This window comes from Nycticebus coucang, chromosome 15, assembly GCF_027406575.1.
Source record: "Nycticebus coucang isolate mNycCou1 chromosome 15, mNycCou1.pri, whole genome shotgun sequence".
In the NCBI taxonomy this organism is placed as follows: Eukaryota; Metazoa; Chordata; class Mammalia; order Primates; family Lorisidae; genus Nycticebus; species Nycticebus coucang.
This window is the reverse complement of record NC_069794.1, coordinates 68662595-68688593: the sequence shown is the minus strand read 5'-3', so window position 1 is coordinate 68688593 and position 25999 is coordinate 68662595. Positions and strand designations below refer to the sequence as shown.

The window sequence follows — 25999 nt, the reverse complement described above, 5'->3', positions numbered from 1 at the left end:
AGACTTGGTCTAAAAAAAAAAACTAAAACAAAACCTAGCTGGGTGTTGTGGTGGGTGTCTATAGTCCTAGTTACTCAGGAGGCTGAGGCAAGAAGAACGCTTTGAGCCCAGGAGTTTGAGGTTGCTGTGAGCTATCACCACAGTACTCGATCGGAGGGATAGAGAGAGAGATTCTGTCTCAAAAAAAAAAAGGGTATCAGAGGACCAAACACAGTGGCTCACGCTTATAATCCCAGTACTTTGGGAAGCCAAGGCAGGAGGGATTGAGCCCCAGAGTTTGAGACTAGCCTGGGAACCACAGAGTACCTCATCAGCCTGTACCTCATCTGTACAAAAAAATGTTAAGAGTTAGCTGGGCATGGTAACGTATACCTGTAATCTTAGCTACTCAGGAGGCTGGGATGTAAAGATTGCTAGAGTTAGAAGCGACAGTGATTATGCCATGGCACTCCAGCCTAGGCAACAGCAGAAGACCCTATCTCTTAAAAGAAAAAAAAAAACAAAAAACAAGAGGCTTGGCGTCTATAGCTCAAGTGGCTAAGGCAACAGCCACATACACCAGAGATGGTGGGATTGAATCCAGCCCAGGCCTGCCAGACGACAACAACTACAACCAAAAAGTAGTCCAGCATTGTGGCAGGGCGCCTGTAGTCCCAGCTACTTGGAAGGCTGAGGCAAGAGAATCGCTTAAGCCAGGAGCTGGAGGTGGCTGTGAGCTGTGATGCTATGGCATTCTACCCAGGGCAACAGCTTGAGGCGCTGTCTCAAAAGACAAAAAAAAAAAAAAAAAAAAAAAAGAATGGCCAAGTGTGGTGGCTCATGCCTGTAATCCTATCACTCTGGGCGCCTGAGGCAGGTGGATTGCTTGAGCTCATGAGTCTGAGACCAGCCTGAGCAAGAGTGAGACCTTGTCTCTATTAAAAATAGAAAAACTACCTGGGTGTTGTGGCAGGCAGCTATATAGCAAGACTTCATCTGTACAAAAAATGTTTTTAAGAGTTAGCGGGCCAAGAGTTGGAGGTTGTTAAGAGCTGTGATACCACAGCACTTTACCCAGGGCGACAGCTTGAGGCTCTGTCTCAAAAAAAAAAAAAAAAAAAGTTAGTGGGGCATGGTAACATACACCTGTAATCTTAGCTACTTGGGAGGCTGAGATAAGAAAATTGCTTGAGCCCATGAATTTGAGGTTGCTGTGAGCTATGACACCATAGCACTCTATGCAGGGTGACAAAGTGACTCTGACTTGAACAAAAAATAAAAAGATAAAGAAAAGAAAGGGAGAAAGGAAGGATAATTACAAAATATGTAGTGATAGAAACATTGACTGATCATCTTAAAAAATTTAGATCCTTAAATCTAAATAAAGCCAGGTATGGTGGCTCAAGCCTATAATTCCAGCAATTTGGGAGGCGGAGACAGGTGGATTGCCTGAGCTCCACAGATTTGAGATCAGCTTGAGCCAGAGTGAGACCCCACCTCAAAAAAATAGCTGGGTATTGTATTGGGTGCCTGCAGTCCCAGCTACTTGGGAGGCTGAGGCAAGAGAACCACTTGAGCCCAGGAGGTTGCTGTGAGATATGACACCACTACCAAGGGTGACAAAGTGAGACTTGGTCTCAAAAAAAAGAACAACAACAAAGTAGATCTTTAATTTTCATTAGTGTTTCCCAAATTTCAAACTAGTAGTCTCCTTTCATAGGGAAAAAAATAATCCACAATTATTGTTAATCCGAGGGTTAACAATATATTTTTATTTTTTCATATTTGTACCAATTTAAAAATAGGTATGTATTCTTTATGCTTATAGTTCTCAAACAACAATAAAAGCTAAAACATTTATAATTTAAATTACAAGAATAGAACCAATAAAATATATAAGAAATGATACTATATTATGTAAATAAAAAGAAAAATGTATTGTTCAAAAGAAATAAATCACAAATATTTGGTTTAATGGCAAAAAGCTATAGTTTCAGAGCCCGTTTCAAAGCCCGCAAACACTTGGGCTTAAGTGATTCTCTTGCCTCAGCCTCCAAACTAGCTGGGCCTACAGGCACCTGCCACGAAGCCTGGATATTTTCATGTTGCTGTGGTCATTGTTGTTTAGCTGGCCTGGGCTGGATTCGAACCCACCTGCCTTGGTGTATGTAGCCGGCACCGTAACTACTGTGCTCCAGGGCACTGAGCCTAGAACAGTATTAATCAAATTTGTCAAATGGCAGTTTTCCTTCCTTTTTTTTTTTCTTTTTGAGACAAAGTCTCAAGCTATCGCCCTGGCTAGAGTGCTATGGCATCACAGCTCACAGCAAACTCCAACTCTTGGGCTTAAGTGATTATCTTGTCTCAGCCTCCCAAGTAGCTGGGATTACAGGCGCCCACCACAACGCCTGGCTATTTTTTTGTTGTAGTTGTCATTATTGTTTGGCGGGCCGGGGCTGGATTTGAACCCGCAAGCTCTGGTGTATGTGGCTGGTGCCTTAGCTGCTTGAGCTACAGGCACCGAGCCAAATGGCAGCTTTCAAATGCCAATTTTAAGAAGGTGTACTACATTTATAGGCAGGGACAATTAATAATTGCCTTTATTAAAACTATGCATTAATGACTATTAAGTCCAGTTAGTTTTAGATTTGGAATAAAAATATTTTTGCTATTTATTTGCTATTATACTTATTGCTAATGAACAGTTCCAAGTTACTCTGTATAGGAGTCCTTTAACACATTAGTTATTGACTATTATGGTATAGATTTTTTTCTGAGTTAAGACCCCAAAACCAAATCAAGTATATTATGTGTACAAGAGCACACCATCATTTCTCTCATCTTCACATAATCTGTGTTCTGCAGCTTTAACAGTTTTATTTTTTTTCAGATCAGATTTTAATTTTGAATACTTAACACTATTGTTGATGTGCATTTCACTTTCTTCATGTTTACTAAGAATATGTGATAAATGCTGCCAATCTCTGCACCCATTCTCATTTCTTAGTTGATTTTTTCCTTCCCCGAAGAGCTTGCAATGTAGACAAAACACAGAATCTTTTGAGGTTGAATAAAGTAACCAGGATCTAGTGGTTTTTTCACCATTTGGAAGAACGCGGGTATAATAAGTTTCTGAAAACTTCCTCCCTGTATTGTCTTTTGGAAAGTTAAAATGTCTTACTTGAGGTGGATCATTTTCAACAAGAGTGTCCCGTTGTTTAGTATCCAAAATTCGGGGCCATGTACCTGGATCTGCAGAAAGCACAACTGGTATAATGGAGTCTTCTGATCTTTTCGCTTCCAGTTGCTCTTGAAATTTATCGGCTATGGTTGACATGGAACAAGGTGATAAACTCATGTTCTCTTCGATCAGTAATGTATCTGTACTACATTCTGTAGAACTCTGTAGCTCTGAAGTCTTTCTCTTTTTTTCTGGTAGTCCCTCTATTTTTTCTAAAAGTATACCTGACCATCCATATAATTGTCTTTCATTTTCTTCTCTAACAGCATTTCTTTTTCTATTTTCTGATGGTGATAATTTCTCTGATTGTGTTTCCATCATCTGGGGAGAATTAGGATAAATCACAATCCAATTAGATTGTTAAAATTAAAAAAAATCAATTTATATAAATCCCCAATAAGTACATGAAAAGATGCTCATCAGCCATCAAAGACATGCAAATCAAGATCAGAATGACACACCACTTCATACCCACTAGGATGATTATAAGTAGATATTGACAACCGTCTAGATTAGTGGTTCTCAACCTGTGGGTCATGACCCACAGGAACTGTATTAAAGGGCCATGGCAGGGCGGCGCCTGTGGCTCAAAGGAGTAGGGCACCGGCCCCTTTTAACGGAGGTGGCAGCGGCCAAAAAAACTGCAAAAAAAAAAAAAAGAGAAAGAACAGGCCATGACATTAGGAAGGCTGAGAAGCACTGGTCTAGATAATGACAACTATTGGCAAAGATTGGAACCTCTATAAGATGATGGTAGGAATGTAAAATGGTGTAGCTGCTTTGGAAAACCATTTGGCAGTGCCTCTAAAGTTTAAACACTATTACCATATGATACAGTAATTCCAGTTCACAGAATATACCCAAGAGAAATTAAGATATATCTCCATGCAAAAACTTTAACACAAATGTTAAAAAATTTTTAAAAATGGGCAGAAGACATGAACAGACAAAACATAAGTAAATATGAGTCATGAATAGGGAATATTAGTTATTAGGGAAATGTAAATTAAAACCACAATGAGCTTATTCCATGATTAGAATGGCTTAAATCAAAACGAGACAACACCAAATTTTGAAATGACTGGAACTATCAAGTTCTTAGTGGGAATATAAAAATGGTACAGAAGAAAAATTACTCTTGTAACTTCTGCAAACAGTAAACATTGAAAACAAATTTATAATAATCAATAGATTTCAATACTTATTTCAGATCAGACAGTTCAATGACAAAAATAAAAAGATGGAACTAAATGAGGTTCTAAAATAAATGTGGTTAATGTAAGCTAACAGGGTTAAGGTACTTCATCACTTAGAAGTCATTAGAAGGAAATACCTGTTTATATTTGTTAACACAAAATTGGCAGCAAAATCTCTTCTGCTGGCCTTCAATCATTAGGATGTTGTTCCCAGTGCTTTTACTGGGCAAGTACTCCCCACACTGTTCACAGCAGTTCATTACTAGGCCATTTGCTATTCTGTACTTATTAAAACAGTGGTTACTGCACAGTTTATGTGTTACATTATTTACGCTGACTTCATGGCGAATCTAAAAGACAAACCAGAATTTATTAATTAAAATAATTGAACCACATTAGTACAGTAGGCAAAGAGGTAACTAGTGTCTGCAATAGACACAAAGAACCCCTAAATATATTTCAGTGAAAGATTTATTCAGGGAAAAGAAAAAAGCATGTTTCATTATTCTTTCATTTTTTTTTTTGTTCTAAAATCATTCTTTGAATTTAGAAAAGAAGAAAAATAAGACACATAGAGCAGCAATAAAATCAGTATTAACTTCCCAAAAGACACTTAAGAATGACAGAAAAAGAACTGGTTTAAAAGACTGGCTTTTTTTTGGAGATAGGGTCTTATTCTATTCTCAATGCTGGTCTTGAACTCCTAGATACCAGTGATTTTGCTGTGATCTGCTAAAAAGAAATAAATAAGGCTGGGCATGGCATGGTGGCTCCCTGCCTATAATCTTGGCACTCTAGGAGGCCAAGGTGGGAGGACTGCTTGAGTTCAAGAGTTCCAGATCAGCCTGAGCAAGAGTGAGACTTGTCTCTACTAAAAATTGAAAAATGAGCCAAGTGTCAGTGGTGGGTTCCAGTCCCGGCTACTGGGGAGGCTAAGGCAATAGCTATGGTGAGTTTAGAGGTTGCAGCGAGCTATGGTGAGTGCACTCTACCTGGGGAAGACAGAACAAGATTCTGTCTGAAAAAAAAAAAAAAAGAAATGGAGGGCGGCGCCTGTGGTTCAGGGAGTAGGGCACCGGTCCCATATGCCAGAGGTGGCGGGTTCAAACCCAGCCCCGGCCAAAAAACCACAAAAAAAAAAGAAATGGATCATCAATTTTCAGGCAGTATTACAAATAAAGGGAGTAGAATATTTGTGGGAGAAAGTAAGCAAATCAGTATTATCTATATTCAAGATAGTGCCTGTATTACCTATAACTAATATGGTTCTTACTATGGTAAATGAGATAAAATTGTGCCCTTGATTGGCATGGCTCCAAGGTAACCAACATCAAATTTAGTTACTAAGGACTTTGAAATAAGGACTGCCTGTGTACATATTTCTTCCTCTTCTAGCGACTGGTAAGATTGAAATACCACTTAATTAATGTTTAGCAAACAATGAACATTCTTTCCACTTGTTCCACATATTCTTTTACCAGGATCTGTTGCTTCCTTCATGTCCTAAAACTACATTTTTTTTTTTTTTTTTGGTAGAGACAAGAGTCTTACTGAACCGCCCTCCAGTAGAGTGCCATGCCATCACAGCTCACAGCAACCTCCAACTCTTGGGCTTACGCAATTCTCTTGCCTCAGCCTCCCAAGCAGCTGGGACTACAGGCGCCTGCCACAACACCCAGCTATTTTTTTCTTGTTGTTGTTGCAGTTTGGCTGGGGCTGGGTTTGAACCCACCACCTTCGGCATATGGGGCCAGCGCCCTACTCACTGAGCCACAGGCGCCGCCCTACATTTTTATTTAACATTGCTAAAAAGAACAAAATCCATCTTAAACAATCACTTTGTTTATAAGCACAACAAATTCCTTGTGAAACAGATGGGTATTTTATACACATGGAATATTTATTTAAAAGCTAGTTCTAGCGTATCTTTATTGTTCCTTTTCACTTCATGGTGTATATCTAGGATATGTGAACTATGTTGATGGCAGAGCATATAATAGCACTTAAAAGTTAAAATTACCCCATTAGTCTAAATAATAACTTAGGTATACAAATCCAGACCTGTGTTAATTTATTACAGATTATACATCTTGATTTATTAAAAACTCCCTTTTTAAGATTCTGGTTGTCTTCACAGGGAGACAAAAAAGATGTACCACAAAATTCTTGGAAGGATTTGCTTGATTCCACCAGAGGAATAGTAGCCTCCTTTGTAGATGCATTTCTGAAACACAAGGGACAGACACACAATTTAAGAATACTACTTTTTAATAAAAGTCATATTTATGAACAATGATTGACATTTTTCATTTTCTTATGATTTAATACTAGCAATCAACTATAATTTTTGGATATAGCAAAATCCATCTAGGGCTTCATTGTCAAGAGTTCTTAAATAGGGCAGTGCCTGTAGCTCAGTTGGCAGGGCACATAAACCGAGGGTGGCGGGTTCGAGTCTGGCTGGGCCTGCTAAACAATGACAACTGCAACCAAAAAAATAGCCAGGCACTGTGGTGAGCACCTGTAGTTCCAGCTACGTGGGAGGCTGAGGCAAGAGATTAAGTTTAAGTTTGAGGTTGCCGTGAGCTATGACGCCATAGCACTCTACCCAGGGTGACAACTTGAGACTCTTGTCTCCAACAACAACAACAAAAAGAGTTCTTAAATAATATGGAAAGTGTAAGAGGTAAAAATGTTTTGTAGTCTAAGAACCTTGCTACAAGTTAAGATTGTTAGAAGCATTCAAAAATGCTAGAACTAATGTGTAAGGTAGAGAAGCAAGGGAAGCAAACTCTGTAGCATAGAGGGGGGAAATTTACTCCTATATCTGTTTTGTTCTATATTTTCCTAAAAATACAACAGAAGTGAGTCCACAGCTCTGACATGCTGTAGAACTCAAGTACAATAAACTTGAAGACACTCCTGCAAAAATTCTATCCATGAATCTACCCAGGTCAACAATTACATACAAAATATTATTTTTGCCATTAGTATTCAAACATGTGGAGAACTGTTGAAAGGTACTGCTTACTTTTTACATTTTACACTTCGTGTCTTTCGAGTATGTTTGTGAGAGAAGGAAGAAAGGCAGGTAGTAGAACAAAAGAGGTGAGCTGATCCTTTCCGTTGATAAGCTGTCTGTCCCTTCTGTAAAGGATTTTTGCAATATGCACAAGTGATATTAGCTGGTTTAATAAGTTGTTGTTGGGCAGAAGGCTGGAAACTCTGTTTAGGAAGTAAGGCGACTGGCAATAAAGAATCCACTCCTGGCTGTTTCTGATTACGGGGAAATGAAGCTGACTGGGAGATCCAAGAATCTTAAAATGAAACACACAAGGAAAAAAAACATGGAATAAATCAAAATTTACATCAGAAAAATATTTTACATTTTTATTTACAAGTTTAAGTGACTAGTGAGGCAGCCCGTATAAGCACGTGGTTAAGGCCAGACAGCCTTGATGCACAATCCCAGGGTAATTACCCACTTTGTAACTCCAAGTGAATGACACTCCATTGTCCCCACAAAAACAGTAAACTAAATGATGGCCCCTGAAGCTGTGCAATACGGTAGCCATCAGACTCCACAGGTTAGAAATATAACAGCAAGCTTACTAGATTGTGCAAATATATTAAGCTCTGTCTGTGTCTTGGTTTTCTCAGCTATAAACTGGTCTGCGATACCTAATTCATCAAGTGTTATGGAGATAATGCATATAGTAAAGCACTGCCTGGCACACAGGGAACACTCAAAAAATATTATCCACATTTTCTTCAGTAGGAGGAAAGTATTAGGCTGGGCACCGTGGCTCATGCCTGCAATCCTAGCACTCTGGAAGGCCAAGGTGGGTGAAATAATTGAGCGCAGGAGTTCAAGACCACCCTACGCCAGAGTGAGGCCCCATCTCTAAAAATAGCCAAGCAGGCATCTGTAGTCCTAGCTACTCATGAGGATGAGGCAAGAGAATCACTTGAGCCCAAGAGTTTTGAGGTTGCTGTGAGCTATGACGCCACAGCATTACCCAGGGTGACAAAGCGAGATTTTGTCTTCAAAAAAAAGAGGAAAGTATTAATACATTTACTGAATAAAGCAAAGGAAATACAGGCTCGGCGCCTGTGGCTCAAGCGGCTAAGGTGCCAGCCACATATACCTGAGCTGGCAAGTTCGAATCCAGCCCAGGCCCACCAAACAACAATAACGGCTGCAACCAAGAAAAAAAAAAATAGCCGGGCATTATGGCGGGCGCCTGTAGTTCCAGCTACTTGGGAGGCAGAAGCAGGAGACTCGCTTGAGCCCAGGAGTTGGAGGTTGCTGTGAGCTGTGATGCCATGCCACTCTACTCAGGGTGACAGTTTGAGGCTCTGTTTCGGGGGAAACAAAAAAAAAAAGCAAAGGAAATATAAATACATAGATAACTACTGCAAAAGCTACAGGCATGTGATAGTATGGCAGTTCACATGTATGATAACCATTTTCATAAATTCCCAACATAAAAAATTGTAAGCAAACAGAGAAGCTGAAAGAACTTTACCTTTAACATCCATATACCCAACCAACTAGGTTCATCACTATTTTACTATTTTGCCTTATCACATATTTCCTTTTATTCATTCCTTTAACATTTTTTTAAAACATATTTCAGATAAATTATAAACATGAGTACACTGCCCTTCAAAATAGGTTAGACATAACCTTTTAATGCAGATTTTCTACAATTACTTACCAGCCTGGCAAAATATTCTTTTTGATGCATCAGTATAGATGGTTGGTTACTCAGTAAAGAGTCAGCTTTCTAATGCTTCCTTTTTAAAAATTTTTTTTATTTTTTTGCAGTTTTTTTGGCTTTGGGATTTTTTGTTTTTTTGGGTTTGAACCTGCCACCTCCGGTATATGGGGCTGGTGCCCTACTCCTTTGAGCTACAGGCACCGCCCAACTAATGTTTCTAATCTGCAGTATCATATATTATCGCCACTTGGGAATCTTGTTTAATTGGAGATCTAAATCAGCAGGTTGAAGAAGGGCCTGATATTCTGGATTTCTTTTTTTTTTTTTTTGTTGCAGTTAGGCCGGGTTTGAACCCACCACCCTCACCCTCAGTGAGCGCCCCACTCACTGAGCCACAGGCGCCGCCACGATATTCTGGATTTCTAACCAACTCTCAGATGATGCTGACGCTTTGAGAAACAAAGCCCTAGACCCATGATTTTCAACTGGCATATCATTAGAAGAGTATTAGATGTGCTGTAGAAAAGCACATCTTTTTGAGACAGAGTCTCACTATGTCACCCTCGGTAGAGTGCCATAGCGTCACAGCTCACAGTAACCTCAAACTCCTGGGCTCAAGTGATTCTCTTGCCTCAGCCTCCCAAGTAGCTGGGACTACAGGCACCCGCCATAACAACTGGCTATTTTTTGTTGCAGTTGTCACTGTTATCTAGCAGGCCTTGGATAGGTTTGAACCAGCCAGTCTCGGTGTTATGTGGCTGGTGCCCTAACCACTGTGCTACAGGCACCAAGCCTGTAAAAAAAATTTTTATAGATCATTAATTAAATTATTTTCAAAATAAGTTCAAAGCACAATAAGTATATTCTTTTTTTTAACTTTTTTTTTTTTTTTTTTTTGAGACAGTCTCACTATGTCACCCTCTACCAGTAGAGTGTTGTGGTGTCACAGGTCACAGCAACCTCAGACTCCTGGGCTTAAGTGATTCTCTTGCCTTAGCCTCCCAAGTAGCTGGGACTACAGGCACCTGCCACAATGCCTGGCTATTTTTTTGTTGTAGTTGTCATTGTCGTTTGGCATGCCAGGATGGGTTCAAACCCGCCAGCCCTGGTATATGTGGCCAGTGTCCTAGCTGCTGAGCTATAGGCGCCGAGGCTCTTTCTTTTTTCTTTTTTTTTTTAGAGACAGAGTCTCACTTTGTCGCCCTGGGTAGAGTGCTGTGGAGTCACAGCTCACAGCAACCTCCAGCTCTTGGGCTTAGGCGATTCTCTTGCCTCAGCCTCCTGAGTAGCTGGGACTATAGGTGCCCTCCACAACGCCCAGCTATTTTTTGTTGCAGTTTGGCCAGGGCCGGGTTTGAACCCGCCACCTTCAGTATATGGGGCCGGTGCCCTACTCACTGAGCCATAGGTGCCACCCCCTCTCTCTCTTTTTTTTTTTTTTTTTACTAATATAACTTAAGGGTGCCACAGAAGTTTAACTATAGATTCAAGTGTGCCATGAGATAAAGACAGTTGAAAAACACAGCTCTAGAGTACAGAACTATTTTGTGATCTCTCTTCAAAAACAGCTTTTGTCATTAGGAAGAGGCCTATGGTCCATCCATCTATCACTATAGCAAAGGCTTCTCACAATACCACCTACCCAACCCATACTCATTATATAAATTGCTACCTACTGGTTCTAAATTACCACCTTCTTTCTCCAATTTTCAGATTATTTTATCTTATAGGCAAAAACAATACAAAGCAAGTAACAAAAGGAATTCTTTGATTTCTCAGGATGGTGAATTGAGTACATATAATCAAACTTTATGTTTAAATTAATGATTTAACCTTTTAACTTTCGTTTAGGTTAATGTTTTGTCTATGTTTTAGAAAATTATTCATCATACCTCTTCTGCCCCAATTCTCTCTTGCTCTTTCTAGTACCTTAATTGCATGCTCTTTTCATCAAGTGTCATAGGTCTCCTACATTCTTTTCTGTGTTTCCTACCCTTTTGGCTCTCTGTGATTCAGTGTGGATATTCTGAATTATCAGTAACATTATCCTCCTGGCATAGTGATGTGTTCACCAACCAAAAGGCTATACTGAGCAATGTCTAGACTGGGGTTTCACTGCATAGGCATGACTGATCAAATCATTGGCCAGTGACTGATCTCAGTCTCCAGACCCCTCTGTTCCCCAAGTCTGGGCTGGCTCAAAGAATCCACTCTCTAATCACATGGCTGGTTTTTCTGGTGACCACATCCTTATCCTGAGTCATCTCTTACCACAAATTCATGTATGAACCAAGGGGCTCATGAATATAGCACAGATACTTCTAATACTTGGGAAATTTCAAGGATAGATGGGTAGATGGATGAATGAACAGATAAATAAATAAGACCACAGAGGCAAAAAACTAAAAACAAACCAAAATCTGAACAGTAGTCACTTGTAATTATTGGGATAAGGTGACATATTTTCTTATTTCTAACCATCATATTTTCCAAAATGTCATATAATAATCACATAGTATTCTCATCATCAGAGGAAAAGACTTAAAAAATAAAGCACTGGGCGGCACCTGTGGCTCAGTGAGTAAGGCGCCGGCCCCATATGCCGAGGGTGGTGGGTTCAAGCCCAGCCCCGGCCAAACTGCAACAAAAAAAAAAATAGCCGGGCGTTGTGGCGGGCGCCTGTAGTCCCAGCTGCTCGGGAGGCTGAGGCAAGAGAATCGCCTAAGCCCAAGAGTTAGAGGTTGCTGTGAGCTGTGTGATGCCACGGCACTCTACCGAGGGTGATAAAATGAGACTCTGTCTCTACAAAAAAAAAAAATAAAAAAAATAAAGCACTAACATTCCATTAAAACAACAATATTGATTAGGTTAATAGGTTTCACTTAACTTTTTAGCCCTTTCTTAAAATGCAACAGGCTAAAATCATTACAATGGTTAAAAAAAAAAATCCCTGTAACTTCACAGAAATCAAAAAAAGCCACAAAAAGAAATAGTTCTTTTAAAATAATTTGTTATATTTTATCAAAATATAACTGTAAAAATACAGTTCAAGGCAAAAAGTTTTCTAACTTTAAAAATCAAACAATTGGCCAGGCACAGTGGCTCTCACGTGTATACTCTGGGAGGCTGAGACAGGAGGATTGCTTGAGCTCAGGAGTTTGAGACTAGCCTGAGCAAAAGTGAGACCCTATCTCTACTAAAAATAGAAAAAATTAGCCAGGTGTTATGGTGGGCATCAGTAGTCCCAGCAGAGGATCACTTGAGCCTAAGAATTTAAGGTTGCTATAAACTATGATGCTGGGCAGTCTAGCCTGGGGCAACAGAGTGAAACCCTGTCTCAAAAAAAAAGGTCCAACAATTAATAAAAATGCTTATTTAGGATTGGCGCCCATAGCTCAGTGAGTAGGGCGCCAGCCACATACACCGAGGCTTGGTGGGTTCAAGCCTGGCCCTGGCCTGCTAAACAACGACAACTGCAAACAAACAAACAAAAAAAGCCAGGCGTTGTGGCAGGTGTCTGTAGTCCCAGCTACTTGGGAGGCTGAGGCAAAAGAATTGCTTAAACCCAAGAGTTTGAGGTTGCTGTGAGATGTTATACCACATCACTCAACCGAGGGTGACATAGTGAGACTCTATCTCAAAAAAAAAAAAAAAAAAAAAAATTTTGCTTATTTAAAAACTAAAATCTGAGGCTAAGTCTGGTGGCTCAGGACTACAAATCCAATACTGGAAAGCTGAGGTGGGACGATTACTTGAGGCCAGGAGTTCAAGATCAGTCTGAGCAACATAGGAAGTCTTTGTTTTTCCAACAATTAGCCAGATGCGGTGGCCTATGCTGTAGTCCAAGCTACTTGGGAGACTGAGGCAGGAGGATTTCTTGAGTCCAGCCCAGGAGTTTGAGGCTGTTGTGAGCTATGATGATGCCACTGTACTCTAGCCTGGGCAACATGGGCAATAAGAAGAAGACCCTACCTAAAAAAAAATAATAATAACCCCTCCCCCTACACAAAAAGCCCCCTAAAACCTGAGATAAGCAACCCAAAAGTAAAAACTTAAAAAGTAACAACTGAAACTTAAAGTTACATAATTATAAATTAAATAAAATTCAGTTATATAGTATTACTTTGTTCTTTCTGATTATCCATCTTATTTATGATTTTTTTTTTTTTTTTTTTTTTTTTTTGAGACAGAGCCTCAAGCTGTCGCCCTTGGTAGAGTGCTCTGGCATCACAGCTCACAGCAACCTCAAACTCTTGGGCTCAAGTGATTCTCCTGCTTCTGCCTCCCAAGTAGCTGGGACTATAGGCGTCCGCCACAACGCCTGGCTGTTTTTTGGTTGCAGCCGTCATTGTTTGGCGAGCCCAGGCTGGATTTGAACCTGCCAGCTAAGGTGTATATGGCTGGCTCCTTAGCTGCTTGAGCCACAGGCGACGAGCGTCATTTATGATTTTTATATTAAGATAAACATGGCTGGTGGCAGATGTTATGGTTGTGTTTTTTTTTTTTTTTTTTTTGAGACAGTCTCACTTTGTAGCCCTTGGTAAAGTGCCATAGCATCACAGCTCACAGCAACCTCAAACTCTTGGGCTCAAGTGGATTGCTTATGTCAGCCTCCTGAGTAGCTGGGACTACACGTGCCTGACACAACGCCTGGCAATTTTTAGAGATGGGATTTCACTCTGATTCAGGCTGATCTAGAACCTGTGAGTTCAGGCAATCCACCCGCCTTGGCCTCCCAGAGTGCTAGGATTACAGGCATGAGCCACTGTGCCCAACCTATGTTATAAGAGAGCTTTTAATTAAAACACTTTATTTTGAGACAGAGTCTCAAGCTACTGCTACTGCCAGAGTGCTGTGGCATCATAGCTCACAGCAACCTCAAACTCTTGGGAAGCGATTCTCTTGCCTCAGCCTCCCAAGTAGCTGGGACTATAGGCACCAGCCACAACACTCAGTTATAGTTTTAGTGCAGTTGTCATTGTTGTTTTAGCTCGCCTGGGCCAGGTTCGAACCTGCCAGCCTGGGTGTATGTGGCAGGCGCCCTATCCATTGAGCTATGGGAGCTGCCCATTTTTATAAAACACTTTATATATAAATTACACTAGAATAGATTACACTAGATTAAATCCTCCAAATTACAGAAACCAAGTAGATTACACAGTTCTATTAAGGAAAATATTCTATCTTAATATGAAAGTCAAAAAAAAGTCACACACAGAATGTAAATATAATAGATAATTAGTACTAAAAAAGAACAACCAAAAGTTTACTTGACATAGAAAGAAAAAAATCATGATTTCCCGCTTACCAGGACTATGAGTTGCTGATTCTCCATTCTGAAACACGTCTCCTGTCACATTCACTCTACCAGGATTAAAAGGTCCTACTCCAGTCTTGGTCTGTGAAGTTAAAGATGGGTGTATGTTTGTATATTAACACCAAAATTACTTGACTGAAGTCCTTTAGCGACATCTCCCAAGTTGGTATTCTACAGTGATGTTATATATGTAATCATTAAGTTCATATCTCGCTCAGCATTCATAGAGCATATACCTGTTTATATGGCTGTAACATTAGCAATATGTATTTCAGAGTCGATTCTGTAGTGATAATACTATTACCCATTCCTGCATTTACCTTACTTCTTGAAAGACCGGAAGTGGAGAAATCCAAATCTTTGGTTCTGTTTTCAGTTTCAGGAAGTTCCCATTCAATAAAACTAGAACTTTTCTCCTCCTTTCCATGTGTTTCTATGTCCTCTTCATCATCAATAACAATTGTCTCACTTATATTTCCCTTCTGAGAAGCCAAATCTCTTGAAGAAGGAAGAATTATAGAATCACTTCCTTGTGGCTTTTCATTGTTTGATGATGCAAATATAAAGCTTCTTTGATCAGCTATTATAGGAGCAGAAATTGAAGGAGGTTGTATAGATTCAATAAATACAACATCATCATCATCTTCCACTGATGAGTTTCCAGATCTTCTGACTAACTGACTAGTTGGATCACCAAATGAATCTCCTAAATCCACAAGACTAGTTGTCATAGCTGTACTCCCTAATAAAGCAGGAGTCTGTTCAGTCAGTTCTAATCCTCCCACTGAACATTTATCCATACCAAAGAACCTGTAAGAGACAAAGAAAAAGTTCCAAAATATTACTTTCTGTGCATTTTACTGCAATGAAATGGCACAAGTAAAATTATTTTCTTTATGAGCTACCTGATTTCCCATCCCTGTTTTTCCTCTCCTGTTAACCATTTAATGTTTACTTCTTTGGAGTTTGATAGAAATTAATAATGCAATTTTTTTGTAGTCCTTTAAAAAATATCAACTTATAGCACTTAGTTTAAGCTATTTATTCTTTATTATGAATAGCTTATGTGAACTTTTTTTTTTTGAGACAGAGTCTCATTTTATCGCCCTTGGTAGAGGGCTGTGGCGTCACAGCTCACAGCTCACAGCAACCCCCAGCTCTTGGGCTTAGGAGATTTTCTTGCCTCAGCCTCCCGAGTAGCTGCGACAACAGGTGCCTGCCGCAACGCCTGGCTATTTTTTGTTGCAGTTTGGCTGAGGCTGGGTTCGAACCCACCACCCTTGGTATATGGGGCCAGTGCCCTACTCCCTGAGCCATAGGCACCACCCAGCTTATGTGAACTTTTATTGAAAAAATATGTAAGTCTTTCTTTGAACAGTAATTTTTCAGTAACAAAACAATCCTTTTAAGTACCAATAACCCAGGGCCCTAATACAATTACTTATATGCTTTTATCTGCTACACTATCTACACTATCTATGCTTTTATCTACTACACTATCTACATTATCTGTAATCCAGTCCAATGCTTCTTTTTCTAGTTTTTTTTTTTTTTTTCGAGACATTCTTACTTTGTCGCCCCTGGTAAAGTATTGTGGCTTTATAGCTCACAGCAATCTCAAACTCTTGGGCATAAGCATTCTCTTGCTTCAGCCTCCCAAGTAGCCAGGTCTACAGGCACCTGTCACAACAACTTGGTTATTTTCTTGAGACAGGGTCTCGCTCTTGCTCAGGCTGGTCTCAAACCTATGAGCTCAGAGCAATCCACTCACCTTGGCTTCCCAAGTGCTGGGATTACAGGCATGAGCCAGCATGCCTGGTCTTCTAGTGTCCTTTGTCACTGCTTTTTCAAAATCTCTGCTTCCAATGCAACTATGTGATTATCTTTTTGCATCTTTCTTGTCCTTGTACAGAAAGCTTAAGTACTTTTGTGCCAGGCATTACGCTATGAGCTCAAACCTCCATGATGGTAGATTTAATTCTATCTTATAGTTTAGAAAACTGAGGCTTAGAGAAGCTAACTAAATTGTTCTAGGTAAGTCTATGTGGGACTTAACTCAAGGCTCTAACCACAGGCCCCAGATTCTTAACTACTCTTGTTAAACTCAACATTTTTGTGTACTTACTATGCAATAAGCTATGATGAAGAAAGGACCCAGCAGCGATAATAGTTGGAAAATCTGGAGGAATGAACAAATGATGGAGTATGACTCTTAAGCAGATGAGAGATGAGGATGTATGTGCACAGGTGATAGTAATACTGATCACATATGTAAGACATATTTCAATGAAAGGAGGACAAAAGTCAGAACAACTGAAATGTGTTTAAGTACGCAGAAATCATAGAGGGGAAAGTGAGGTGGTTTATACCTGCTGGCCCAGGTTCATACCGAAGATCAACAGAGGACAGACCAAATCCTGCCAGAGGGCATTAGGGCTGTCCTCTGGGAAAAGCCCAGTTAGAATTACCAAATGGACGCTCCTGGGGTCCGTTTCTGTAACTACATGGTCCAGTGTCACTCTTTTTTTTTTTGAGACAGAGTCTCACTATGTTGCCCTCAGTAGAGTGCTGTGGCGTCACAGGTCACAGCAACCTCAAACTCCTGGGCTTAAGTGATTCTCTTGCCTCAGCCTCCCAAGTAGCTGGGATTACAGGCATCCACCACAACACCCGGTTATTTTTTAGTTGCAGTTGTCATTGTTGTCTAGTAGGGCGGGGCCAGGCTTGAACCCATCAGCTTCGGGAGATCCACCTGTCTCTTAAGAGGGAATAAAAAAAGCAGCCCATAAGGTGGTGAATTATGACAAACTAAAAGAAAGAATCCAGAACTGGATGAAAACCCTGCCCAATTTTTAGCCCATCTTAACAATGTTCTACACTGCTATACCACCCTATTGCCGGAGAGCAACGAAGGCAGAATCATTATCAACATATATTTTGTCTCTCAGCCTGCACCTGATACGCAGAAAAAACTCCAAAAATCCCCCTAGGGCCCTCAGAACCCCCCACAAGATCTCATTGACCTGGCTTTCAAGGTCTTCAATAACTGAACAGTCTGAAAAAAGAAAACCTCCCTGGGAACGTGCTTCAAATGCAGTAAACCTGGGCACTAGGCCAAATAGAGCCCAAATCCAAACTCTCCCTCTAAGTCCTGTCCAGCCTCCGGAGGTCCTCACTGGAAGTATGACTGGTCCTTCTGAAGGACCTATGACTAGGTCCTTCTGAAGATCTGGTTTGCAGCCACTCCCAGGACCTGGCTGAATTCCCCAACCTCTTAGGCTTGGCTGCTGAAGAGTGACAATTCCCAAAGAGTTAGGAGACCCCTTGGACGATCATGAGAACTGAGCTCTGGGTATCTTTGCTAGTGGACGGTAAGCCAATCTCTTTTATGATAGATACGGGGCCACCTATTCCATGTTGCCATATTACAAATGTCCTGTACAACAAACAAGAGATCTCAGTGGTGGGTATTGATGATAATCTACTGTACCCTCACGCTACTCCACCCTTGTGGTGATCACTTTCTGGACACTCTTTTTCACATTCATTCCTTATTATTCCTTCATACAGCATTCCCCTACTAAGTAGAGATATCCTCTCAAGATTATAAGCAATCCTGATGATTCCTGTCAGCTCCCACCTCTCACTACCCATCCTCCTTCTCTCTAACCACCACCCTACAATTCCTCCATTCTCTCAATCCAAACTCCCTTAGACCCCATCATGTAGGATACCTCTGTTCCTTCTAATAGCCTTCCATCATTTACCCATTTTCATTGCCCTCCAATCCCAACATTCATATCCTTCCCATAAACAATACCCAACCCCCTTGTTGGCCCTCCAGAGTATTAAACCACTCATCATCAAAACTCCTGTCAGCTGGTATTCTCAAATCTATTAACTCGCCCTACAATACTCCCATCCTTCCTGTAAAAAATCCTGATGGTTCATGTCAGTGCAAGACTTACAGGCCACCAATGAAACTGTTCAGCCTATTCACCCAATAGTCCCTAATCCTAATACCCTCCTGTCTACTATACCTTCCAATACCTCCCACCACTTTTTTACCATCCCCATCCATGAGCTCTCCCAATCCCTCTATGCCTTCACTTGGACAAACCCTGATTCCTCTACAGTCAACAACTCACCTGGACGGTTTTCCCACAAGGATTTAGAGATAGTCCTCATTACTTGGTCAAGTACTTCGGGCCAATTGCCAGTAGTTAACTTTACTGAAAAATTCCACAGTTCCTCAGTACGTAGATGACCTTCTCTTATACAGCCTCTCCCCTAATGGCAAAACATCATTCACTTACTCTCTTTCCTTGCCCCAAGGGGTATAGAGTGTCTCTATAACTGTGTCTTCCAAATCACAGTTAACCTCTCCCTCTGTCCAATACCTCAGCATCCTCTTACAGGAACAAGAAAAATTCTTTCCCCCTGACCACATTCAGGCCAACTACCCAAATAAAAAGTGACCTCTTCTTCTTCCTGGGGGTTCTAGTATATCTTAGAGCCTGGATTCCCAATGTTGTGGCCTCGGCTAAGCCTCTATACACTGCTAAAGGTTCCCCAACCGACCACTTAGAACCACACCAGCTTTGGTTAAGTTCCTTCCTCTCCCTACAGTCTTCTCTGTCCCAAGCACTCCCTCCATCTCCCTGATCCCTGCTATCCATTTTACCTCTCAGTGTCAGAACACCCAGGGCATGCAGTGGGGGTCCTCACAACAATCACCTCCCAAAAGCATTCTTCTCAAAACAGATGGAATTTACAGCCCTAGGCTGGCCCCCTTGCCTCCAAGAGGTGGCATAGCCACATCTCTCTTTTCCTGGAGTCCCAGAAACTTACCTGCCAGGCCCCCACATATTTACTTATCTCTCATAACATTCCATCCCTTCTAAAACACCAACACTTATCTTTAATTTCTGAACCCCATTTACTCCAGCTCTTAATGCTCTTTATAGAAAACTGAGACCTCCACTTTCTCCCTGGCCCGGCATTTAACCCCTCAGCTCCATTAGCTGTCCTCCCAGAACTCACTCCATGATTGCTGGCCTTTAATTATGGTAGCATTATACCCTTTTCCCAACATCTCCCTCTTTCTCTTACCTAACCCCGAAGACACCTGGTTTATTCACAGTTCTTCCAAGCTCATTCTTCACTCCATTGCCAAGGCAGGCTTTGCTATTGTGTCTTCTTCCCACATTATTGCCTATATTACTCTGCCCCCCATCCACCCTCCTCACCTCACAACAGGCAGAACTCTTAGCCCTCACTAAAGCCTTAAATCTTGCACGAGGCCGCTCCTTGAACATATACACAGATTCTAAATATACTTTCCACATAATCCATCACCATGTAGCCACAGGGTGAAAAACAGGATTCATTACCACCCAAGGCTCCTCTATTATCAACGCCACACTCATTGATAACCTCTTAACCTGTTTCAATCTCACCAGTACTGGAGACTCTGTAGGCTTTATAAGCCATACCTCTGTTCCCTTGGTATATGGGGCCAGCGCCCCACTCACTGAGAATTAGGAACTAATTCTTATTCATAAACAGACCAGTCAAGAATTATAAAATATCTAAGAGAAGCCTCTAAGATGAAAAACAGCTGACCCGTTGTGGCGGGTGCCTGTAGTCCCAGCTACTTGGGAGGCTGAGGCAGAGAATCGCTTAAGCCCAGGAGTTAGAGGTTGCTGTGAGCTGTGTGAGGCCACAGCACTCTACCGAGGGCCATAAAGTGAGACTCTGTCTCTACAAAAAAAAAAAAGAAAAAGAAAAACAGCTGACCAGGGGCGGCGCCTGTGGCTCAGTGAGTAGGGCGCCGGCCCCATATGCCGAGGGTGGCGGGTTCAAACCCAGCCCCGGCCAAACTGCAACAAAAAAAATAGCCGGGAGTTGTGGCGGGTGCCTGTAGTCCCAGCTGCTCAGGAGGCTGAGGCAAGAGAATCGCGTAAGCCCAAGAGTTAGAGGTTGCTGTGAGCCGGGTGACGCCACGGCACTCTACCCGAGGGTGGTACAGTGAGACTCTCTCTACAAAAAAAAAAAAAGAAAAACAGCTGACTAGGCATAGTGGCTCACACTTGTAATCCTAATATTCTGGGAGGCTGAGGTGGGTGGATCGCTTGAGCTCTGGAGTTAAAGACCAGCCTGAGCAAGAATGAGACTCCATCTCTCCTAAAAATAGAAAAAAAGTAGCTGGGATTTGTTGCAGGCACCTGTAGTCTCAGCTGTTTAGGAGGCAGAGACAAGAGGACTACATGAACTATGACACCAGGGTACTTTACCCAGGGCAACAAAGAGAGAATATGTCTCAAAAAAAAAAGACTGTGTAACTATTATTAGTACTCTAGATGTATAAGCGATAAGCAAACATCATTAAAAAAAATTTGTAGTATAAAAGATACAAATCAAAAGCTTAGCAGAAATGGAAAACTTGGTAAAAAAAAGTTGAAATACAAAGATGAGGACATCTTCAGAAATAAAGCAAAATAAAGAAAGAAAGAAGGTAAAAATAGGGCGGCGCCTGTGGCTCACTCGGTAAGGCGCCGGCCCCATATACCGAGGGTGGTGGGTTCAAACCTGGCCCCGGCTGAATTGCAACCAAAAAAATAGCCGGGCGTTGTGGTGGGCGTTGTGGTGGGCACCTGTAGGCCCAGCTACTCGGGAGACTGAGGCAAGAGAATCACTTAAGCCCAGGAGTTGGAGGTTGCTGTGAGCTGTGTGAGGCCACGGTACTCTATATAGAGGGCCATAAAGTGAGACTCTGTCTCTACAAAAAAAAAAAAAAAAAGAAGGTAAAAATAATTGTCACTATTAATGTATAGACACATTTGTATGTGTCTCCTATAACTTATGGGCTGGACACTTTACCTATTTTCATAGTCTTTACAATGCTACAACAATCTTGGAAAGATAGACATTTATAAAATGTGCATAAATGTTCACAAAGTGATTTGCCAAAGTAAATATGGGAAGAAAAATCTGAATCCCAATCTGGCCAGCAGCAAAACTATGTTCCTTGTATGTAGTACAGTGTGCTGTAAATATCCTAGGAACACCCTACTAAGAAAAATGCTCTTCTAGGTTAATGTGTCACTACGTCAGTGATGCTACATCAGTGACACATTACCCTATACATTTACTTAGGCCTGGATACTTTCCTTTCCTGCTCCTAGAATGAGAGGAGATGAAATGACTCTGTTACAACTAATCTGGCCATAGCACCAACTTCTCAGTATCAGAGGAAGGAGAAAAATGAATAGGAGGGCTCCCCTTCCCAAAAGTTGTGGAGAAATCAAATTTTTCCATCATAGCTCTAGAACTATATCTACATACCATCGTCTCACCAAATTACTACTACGGAATGTGAAATCCACTGCTTCACGTATCCCATGACTATTACTCACTTTTGTTGGTTCTTAGTTCTACAGGGAAAGAATGATAAACAGTATCATTTCTAAAATCTAGACACAGAATTCTACATTCTTAGAGTGTCCTAAGACTAACCAATTAAAGAGATGTACTGTGAAGTATAAGAAAATAATAATTGGGCTTGGCACCTATAGCTCAAGTGGCTGAGGAACCAGCTGCATACACCAGAGCTGGTGGGTTCGAATCCAGCCTGGGCCTGCCAAACAAAATGACAACTACAACCAAAAAAAAAAAAAAAAAATAGCCGGGCGTTGTGGCAGGCGCCTGTAGTCCCAGCTACTTGGGAGGCTGAGGCAAGAGAATAGGTTAAGCCCAGGAGTTGGAGGTTGCTGTGAGCTGTGATGCCATAGCACTCTACCCAGGGTGACAGCTTGAGGATCTGTCTCAAAAAAAAAAAAAAAGAAAGAAAATAATAATTGAGTACAAATAAATTAGCAGGAAGCACCAAGGGCAGGGGGAAGGCAGGACTACTACAGGAGATTAATTACTTTAAGTTATGTTTTTATAAGAAATTTATCAAGGTTCAAAGGACAAAATAGCCAAGACCTAAGACTCTAACAAAGTCTAGATAACAAAAGTAGAACCAGGAAGTGCCAGTAGCTCAGTGGGTAGGGCGCTGGCCACATGCACGGAGGCTGCCGGGTTTGAACCCAGCTTGGGCCAGCTAAAGCAACAATGACAACTGCAACAACAACAACAAAAAATAGCCAGGCATTGTGGTGGGCGCCTGTACTCCCAGCTACTTGGGAGGCTGAGGCAAGACAATCGCTTAAGCCCAAGAGTGGAGGTTGCTGTGATGCCATGGCACTCTACCAAGGGTGACACAGTGAGACTCTGTCTCAGATAAATGAATAAATAAAGTAGAACCAAAGCTTTTTTAAAGAAAAATCATTTTTTTGACTCCTAATAAAATTATTCATTCAGGGAAGGATTGGTGTAAAAGTCATTAACTGAACAGCTGTCAGAGAAAGGGCACTTGTACTGTACACACAGATCATATTCTGGTAGCAAAGAAAAAAAACGTTAACTTCGTAACCAAGGGATGTCAGGCAGTCACTCCAGATTTAGTGGACATCTTAGAATTAAGAATAGTGTGACAATTAGATTATGTATCTCCTGATGTGATGCTAGTCAGAATACATAAATAACATACCTAAATAAAATATAAAATGTTGGCTTGGCGCCTGTGGCTCAAATGGCTAAGGTGCCAACCACATACCCCTGAGCTGGCAGGTTCGAATCCAGCACGGCCCGCCAAATAACAATGATGGCTGCAATAAAAAAAAATACCAGGGCACTGTGGCGGGTGCCTGTAATCCCAGCTACTTGGGAGGCGGAGGCAGGAGAATTGCTTGGACCAAGGAATTGGAGGTTGTGTGAGCTGTGATGCCACGGCATTCTACCCAGGGTGACAGCTTGAGTCTCTGTCTCAAAAAAAAAAAAAAAAAAAATATATATATATATATAAAATGTCAAGGTACATTAACATATTTGCCTATTGTTAGTTAAGAAAAGAACCTCTCTTCCACAACCTTCAAAGAAATTATTCAGCATTATTTTTACTCCAACAAGAAACAATACAACTTTCTTTCTCATCCATTGGAAAGGAAGAAGAAAATGTTACCTCCAAATCATGTAAAAGATAGCTAACTTTAAATCCTGTTTTAGAACAGGACAGAATACCAGTGGTGTAAATACTAGCATTCATTCCATTGCCTTACCAGGAATTACCCTGGTTTGGTTCTGGGGACAGGGCCATCTAAACAATTAGTTTAAAGGCCAAAACCTGGGTAGCGCCCGTGGCTCAAAGGAGTAGGGCGCTGGCCCCATATGCCAGAGGTGGCGGGTTCAAACCCAGCCCTGGCCAAAAACTGCAACAACAACAACAAGCCAAGGCCTGCAAAACAACACGATGATAAATCCAGCAGGAAAAACACCCTACTACTGGCGGTGGGTGCCCATAGTTCAGTGGGTATGGTACCAGCCACATATACCCAGGCTGGCAGGTTCGAATCCAGCCAGGGCCAGCTAAACAACAATGACAACTGCAAAAAAGAAAAAAAAAAATAGCCAGGCATTGTGGTGGGCACCTGTAGTCCTGACAGGCTGAGGCAAGAGAATCACTTAACCCCAAGAGTTTGAGGTTGCTGTGAGCTATGATACCACAGCACTCCACCGAAGGGGAAACAATGCATAGTGAGACTCTTGTCTCAAAAAACAACAACAACAAAAAACACCCTACTAGTGCACTAAGTATTTTAAACAGGAATGCGGGGTAAAATGAATGACTCACAATGGAGATGTTCTCCTTTTTAATTTCTGCCAAATCTTCACTATATTGGCTTGAAGGTGATTCCTGCTCCTAGAATGAGAAATGAATGACTGTTAAACTAATCTGGCAGCAGCACCAATTTCTCAACATCGGAGGAAGGAGAAAAATGGTTAAGAGGTCTTTTAGGGCTCCCCTTCCCAAAAGTTGTACAGAAATCAAAATTTTTAAAAAACTATAGGAAACAGAACAAGACAAAAGTAAATCTACTTCTTCAATTACAGAATTGGGACGGATGGCTTGGACTAAGGGCACCAAGCCATCTGGAGGGGCAAATGCTGTCTTGATGCCACCAAAGGACCTGTCATCAACATGAGCCCAGTCATTTTCAGTACCAATTCAGAGGTTAAGGGGCGGCTTCCGTCACCCGCAGGGCCCACATTTGTCCCATCCGGCTGCCCTGGGCCCGAGATCTGCCCGTCTTGCAGTCAGCAACTGGTTCCAGGTTCGCCATTAGAAACTCGCCCAAAAAAGTGGAGTAAAAGCTAAGCAGCGCCGGAGAAGAGAGTGAAGGAGAGAACCTGGCGAGGCAGAGGTAGCAGCCCTCACCCTGAAAACCGTGGGGACCTCAACTCCGGAAGACAGGGAGGGAGCGCGGCCTCAAGAGCGCTAGCGCAGACCTGGGAGCCCCTTCCCTCGGCGCCCCCCCCACCGCCCGGCAGGAGAAAAAAAAAATACTCCGCGACACCCCGCCTCTGGCGTCCGCCTCACCCAGCCGTCCCCCTCACTCTCGCAGACCTTTGGGCTGCACCAGAAGGCACCTGTGACATGAGAGCAGCCCCGGAGGCCCGACGCGGTAGCGGCGACGGCTGTCGCGTTGCGAGGTATTAATCCCGGGTCTGTGGGAGGCTCAGGAGGCTGCCCTCACCCATCCCGCCTCCCCAGTTGCCTCCGCCTCTGCTTTCTCCGGAGGCTGTACTGCTCCCAGACAACCCTCTTTCGGCGACCCTGGACTGGTAAGACAGTTGGGATAAGCCTCACCCAGTTCTGACTGCGGCTCCGCGGAACGAACCTCCCTCCCCCGGCCCACCCCCTTCATCGACACACACAACTCAGCTTGGTTCAGTCCCAGCTTCGGGGTTGGTGAGGAGGCTGCGGCAGCGGAGGAGACAGCGACCGCCGAGGAGGCGGTGACACCACAAAGCCCGGGGAGGCCCCGCCCTTCGTGCGCTCATTGGCCGCTGGGAGGGGCGGGCTGAGGTATCTCGGGCACATCCATTGGCTGTGTTGGCCTTCTTTCTGGACCCCTCTCGGTAGAGTGGTCCGCGGGGGTGTCGATCAGTGCGAGCCACACCCCCAGCCCTGCAGTTCCACTCCCTTCTCCTCCTCCCCCCGGCTCCGGGCCCCGTCTCTTCTCTGCTGATACTCGGTTCCCACCCACCGGGTCCTCCAAGGTAAGGAGCCGAAGTTTCGTGGCTCGCCGCACCGGCCTCCCGTTGGCCTCTGGGGACAGGGTCTCTCCGGGCCCCAGACAGCCCCAGAGATTGAGCTGCCTGCCTTCGCCCAAGCCTGGGTGCACAGGCCGCTGCAGCTGCGCCAACGACTCTGCTCGGAGACGCGATTTCGATGCCCCAGCGCCCTCTCTGTCCAGTTTCTTGAAGCCCCTGCGAGGGGTGAGACCGCGGACGGTCTGAAGCCAGACCGAGTGGGAAGTCGGGGCAGCGGGTGCAGTGGAACCTCGGGCGCTCTGAGGACGGTGAAGGCGCTTCCAGCCTCGCTAGGCCCCTGTGGGGAATAGTCCCTCATCTCCGGTCATGTCTGCAGCAGGAG

At 42.6% G+C, this 25999-nt stretch overlaps 1 protein-coding gene across 2 annotated transcripts; it reads right to left on the bottom strand.

The window, feature by feature from the left end:
- Window positions 1-1735: 1735 nt before the first annotated feature.
- ZMYM5 (zinc finger MYM-type containing 5) lies at window positions 1736-25257 on the bottom strand. Of its 2 annotated transcripts, XM_053563891.1 has the most exons (8): window positions 24968-25257; window positions 24194-24262; window positions 14778-15267; window positions 14449-14539; window positions 7448-7733; window positions 6478-6640; window positions 4554-4766; window positions 1736-3541 (listed from the first exon to the last, which is right to left on the bottom strand). In XM_053563891.1, exons 1-8 carry the CDS (start codon window positions 24997-24999, stop codon window positions 2786-2788), a joined length of 2100 nt encoding a protein of 699 aa, XP_053419866.1. In that variant the 5' UTR covers window positions 25000-25257; the 3' UTR covers window positions 1736-2785. The 2 variants fall into 2 exon arrangements, with proteins under 2 accessions (XP_053419866.1, XP_053419867.1); XM_053563892.1 differs by lacking the exons at window positions 1736-3541; window positions 7448-7733 and having other exon boundaries at window positions 4633-4766.
- Between the last annotated feature and the right edge of the window lie 742 nt (window positions 25258-25999).

Bases quoted from the DNA above. Each gene is read 5' to 3' on its own strand.
- ZMYM5 (XM_053563891.1), bottom strand. From the start codon at position 24,999: ATGTCACAGGTGCCTTCTGGTGCAGCCCAAAG. The intron at 4,767-6,477 runs GTCTGGATTTGT...TTTGTCTTTTAG, and splicing joins TCTGTAATAAATTAACACAG to ATTCGCCATGAAGTCAGCGT. The intron at 3,542-4,553 runs GTATTTCCTTCT...AATTCTCCCCAG, and splicing joins GTGTTAACAAATATAAACAG to ATGATGGAAACACAATCAGA.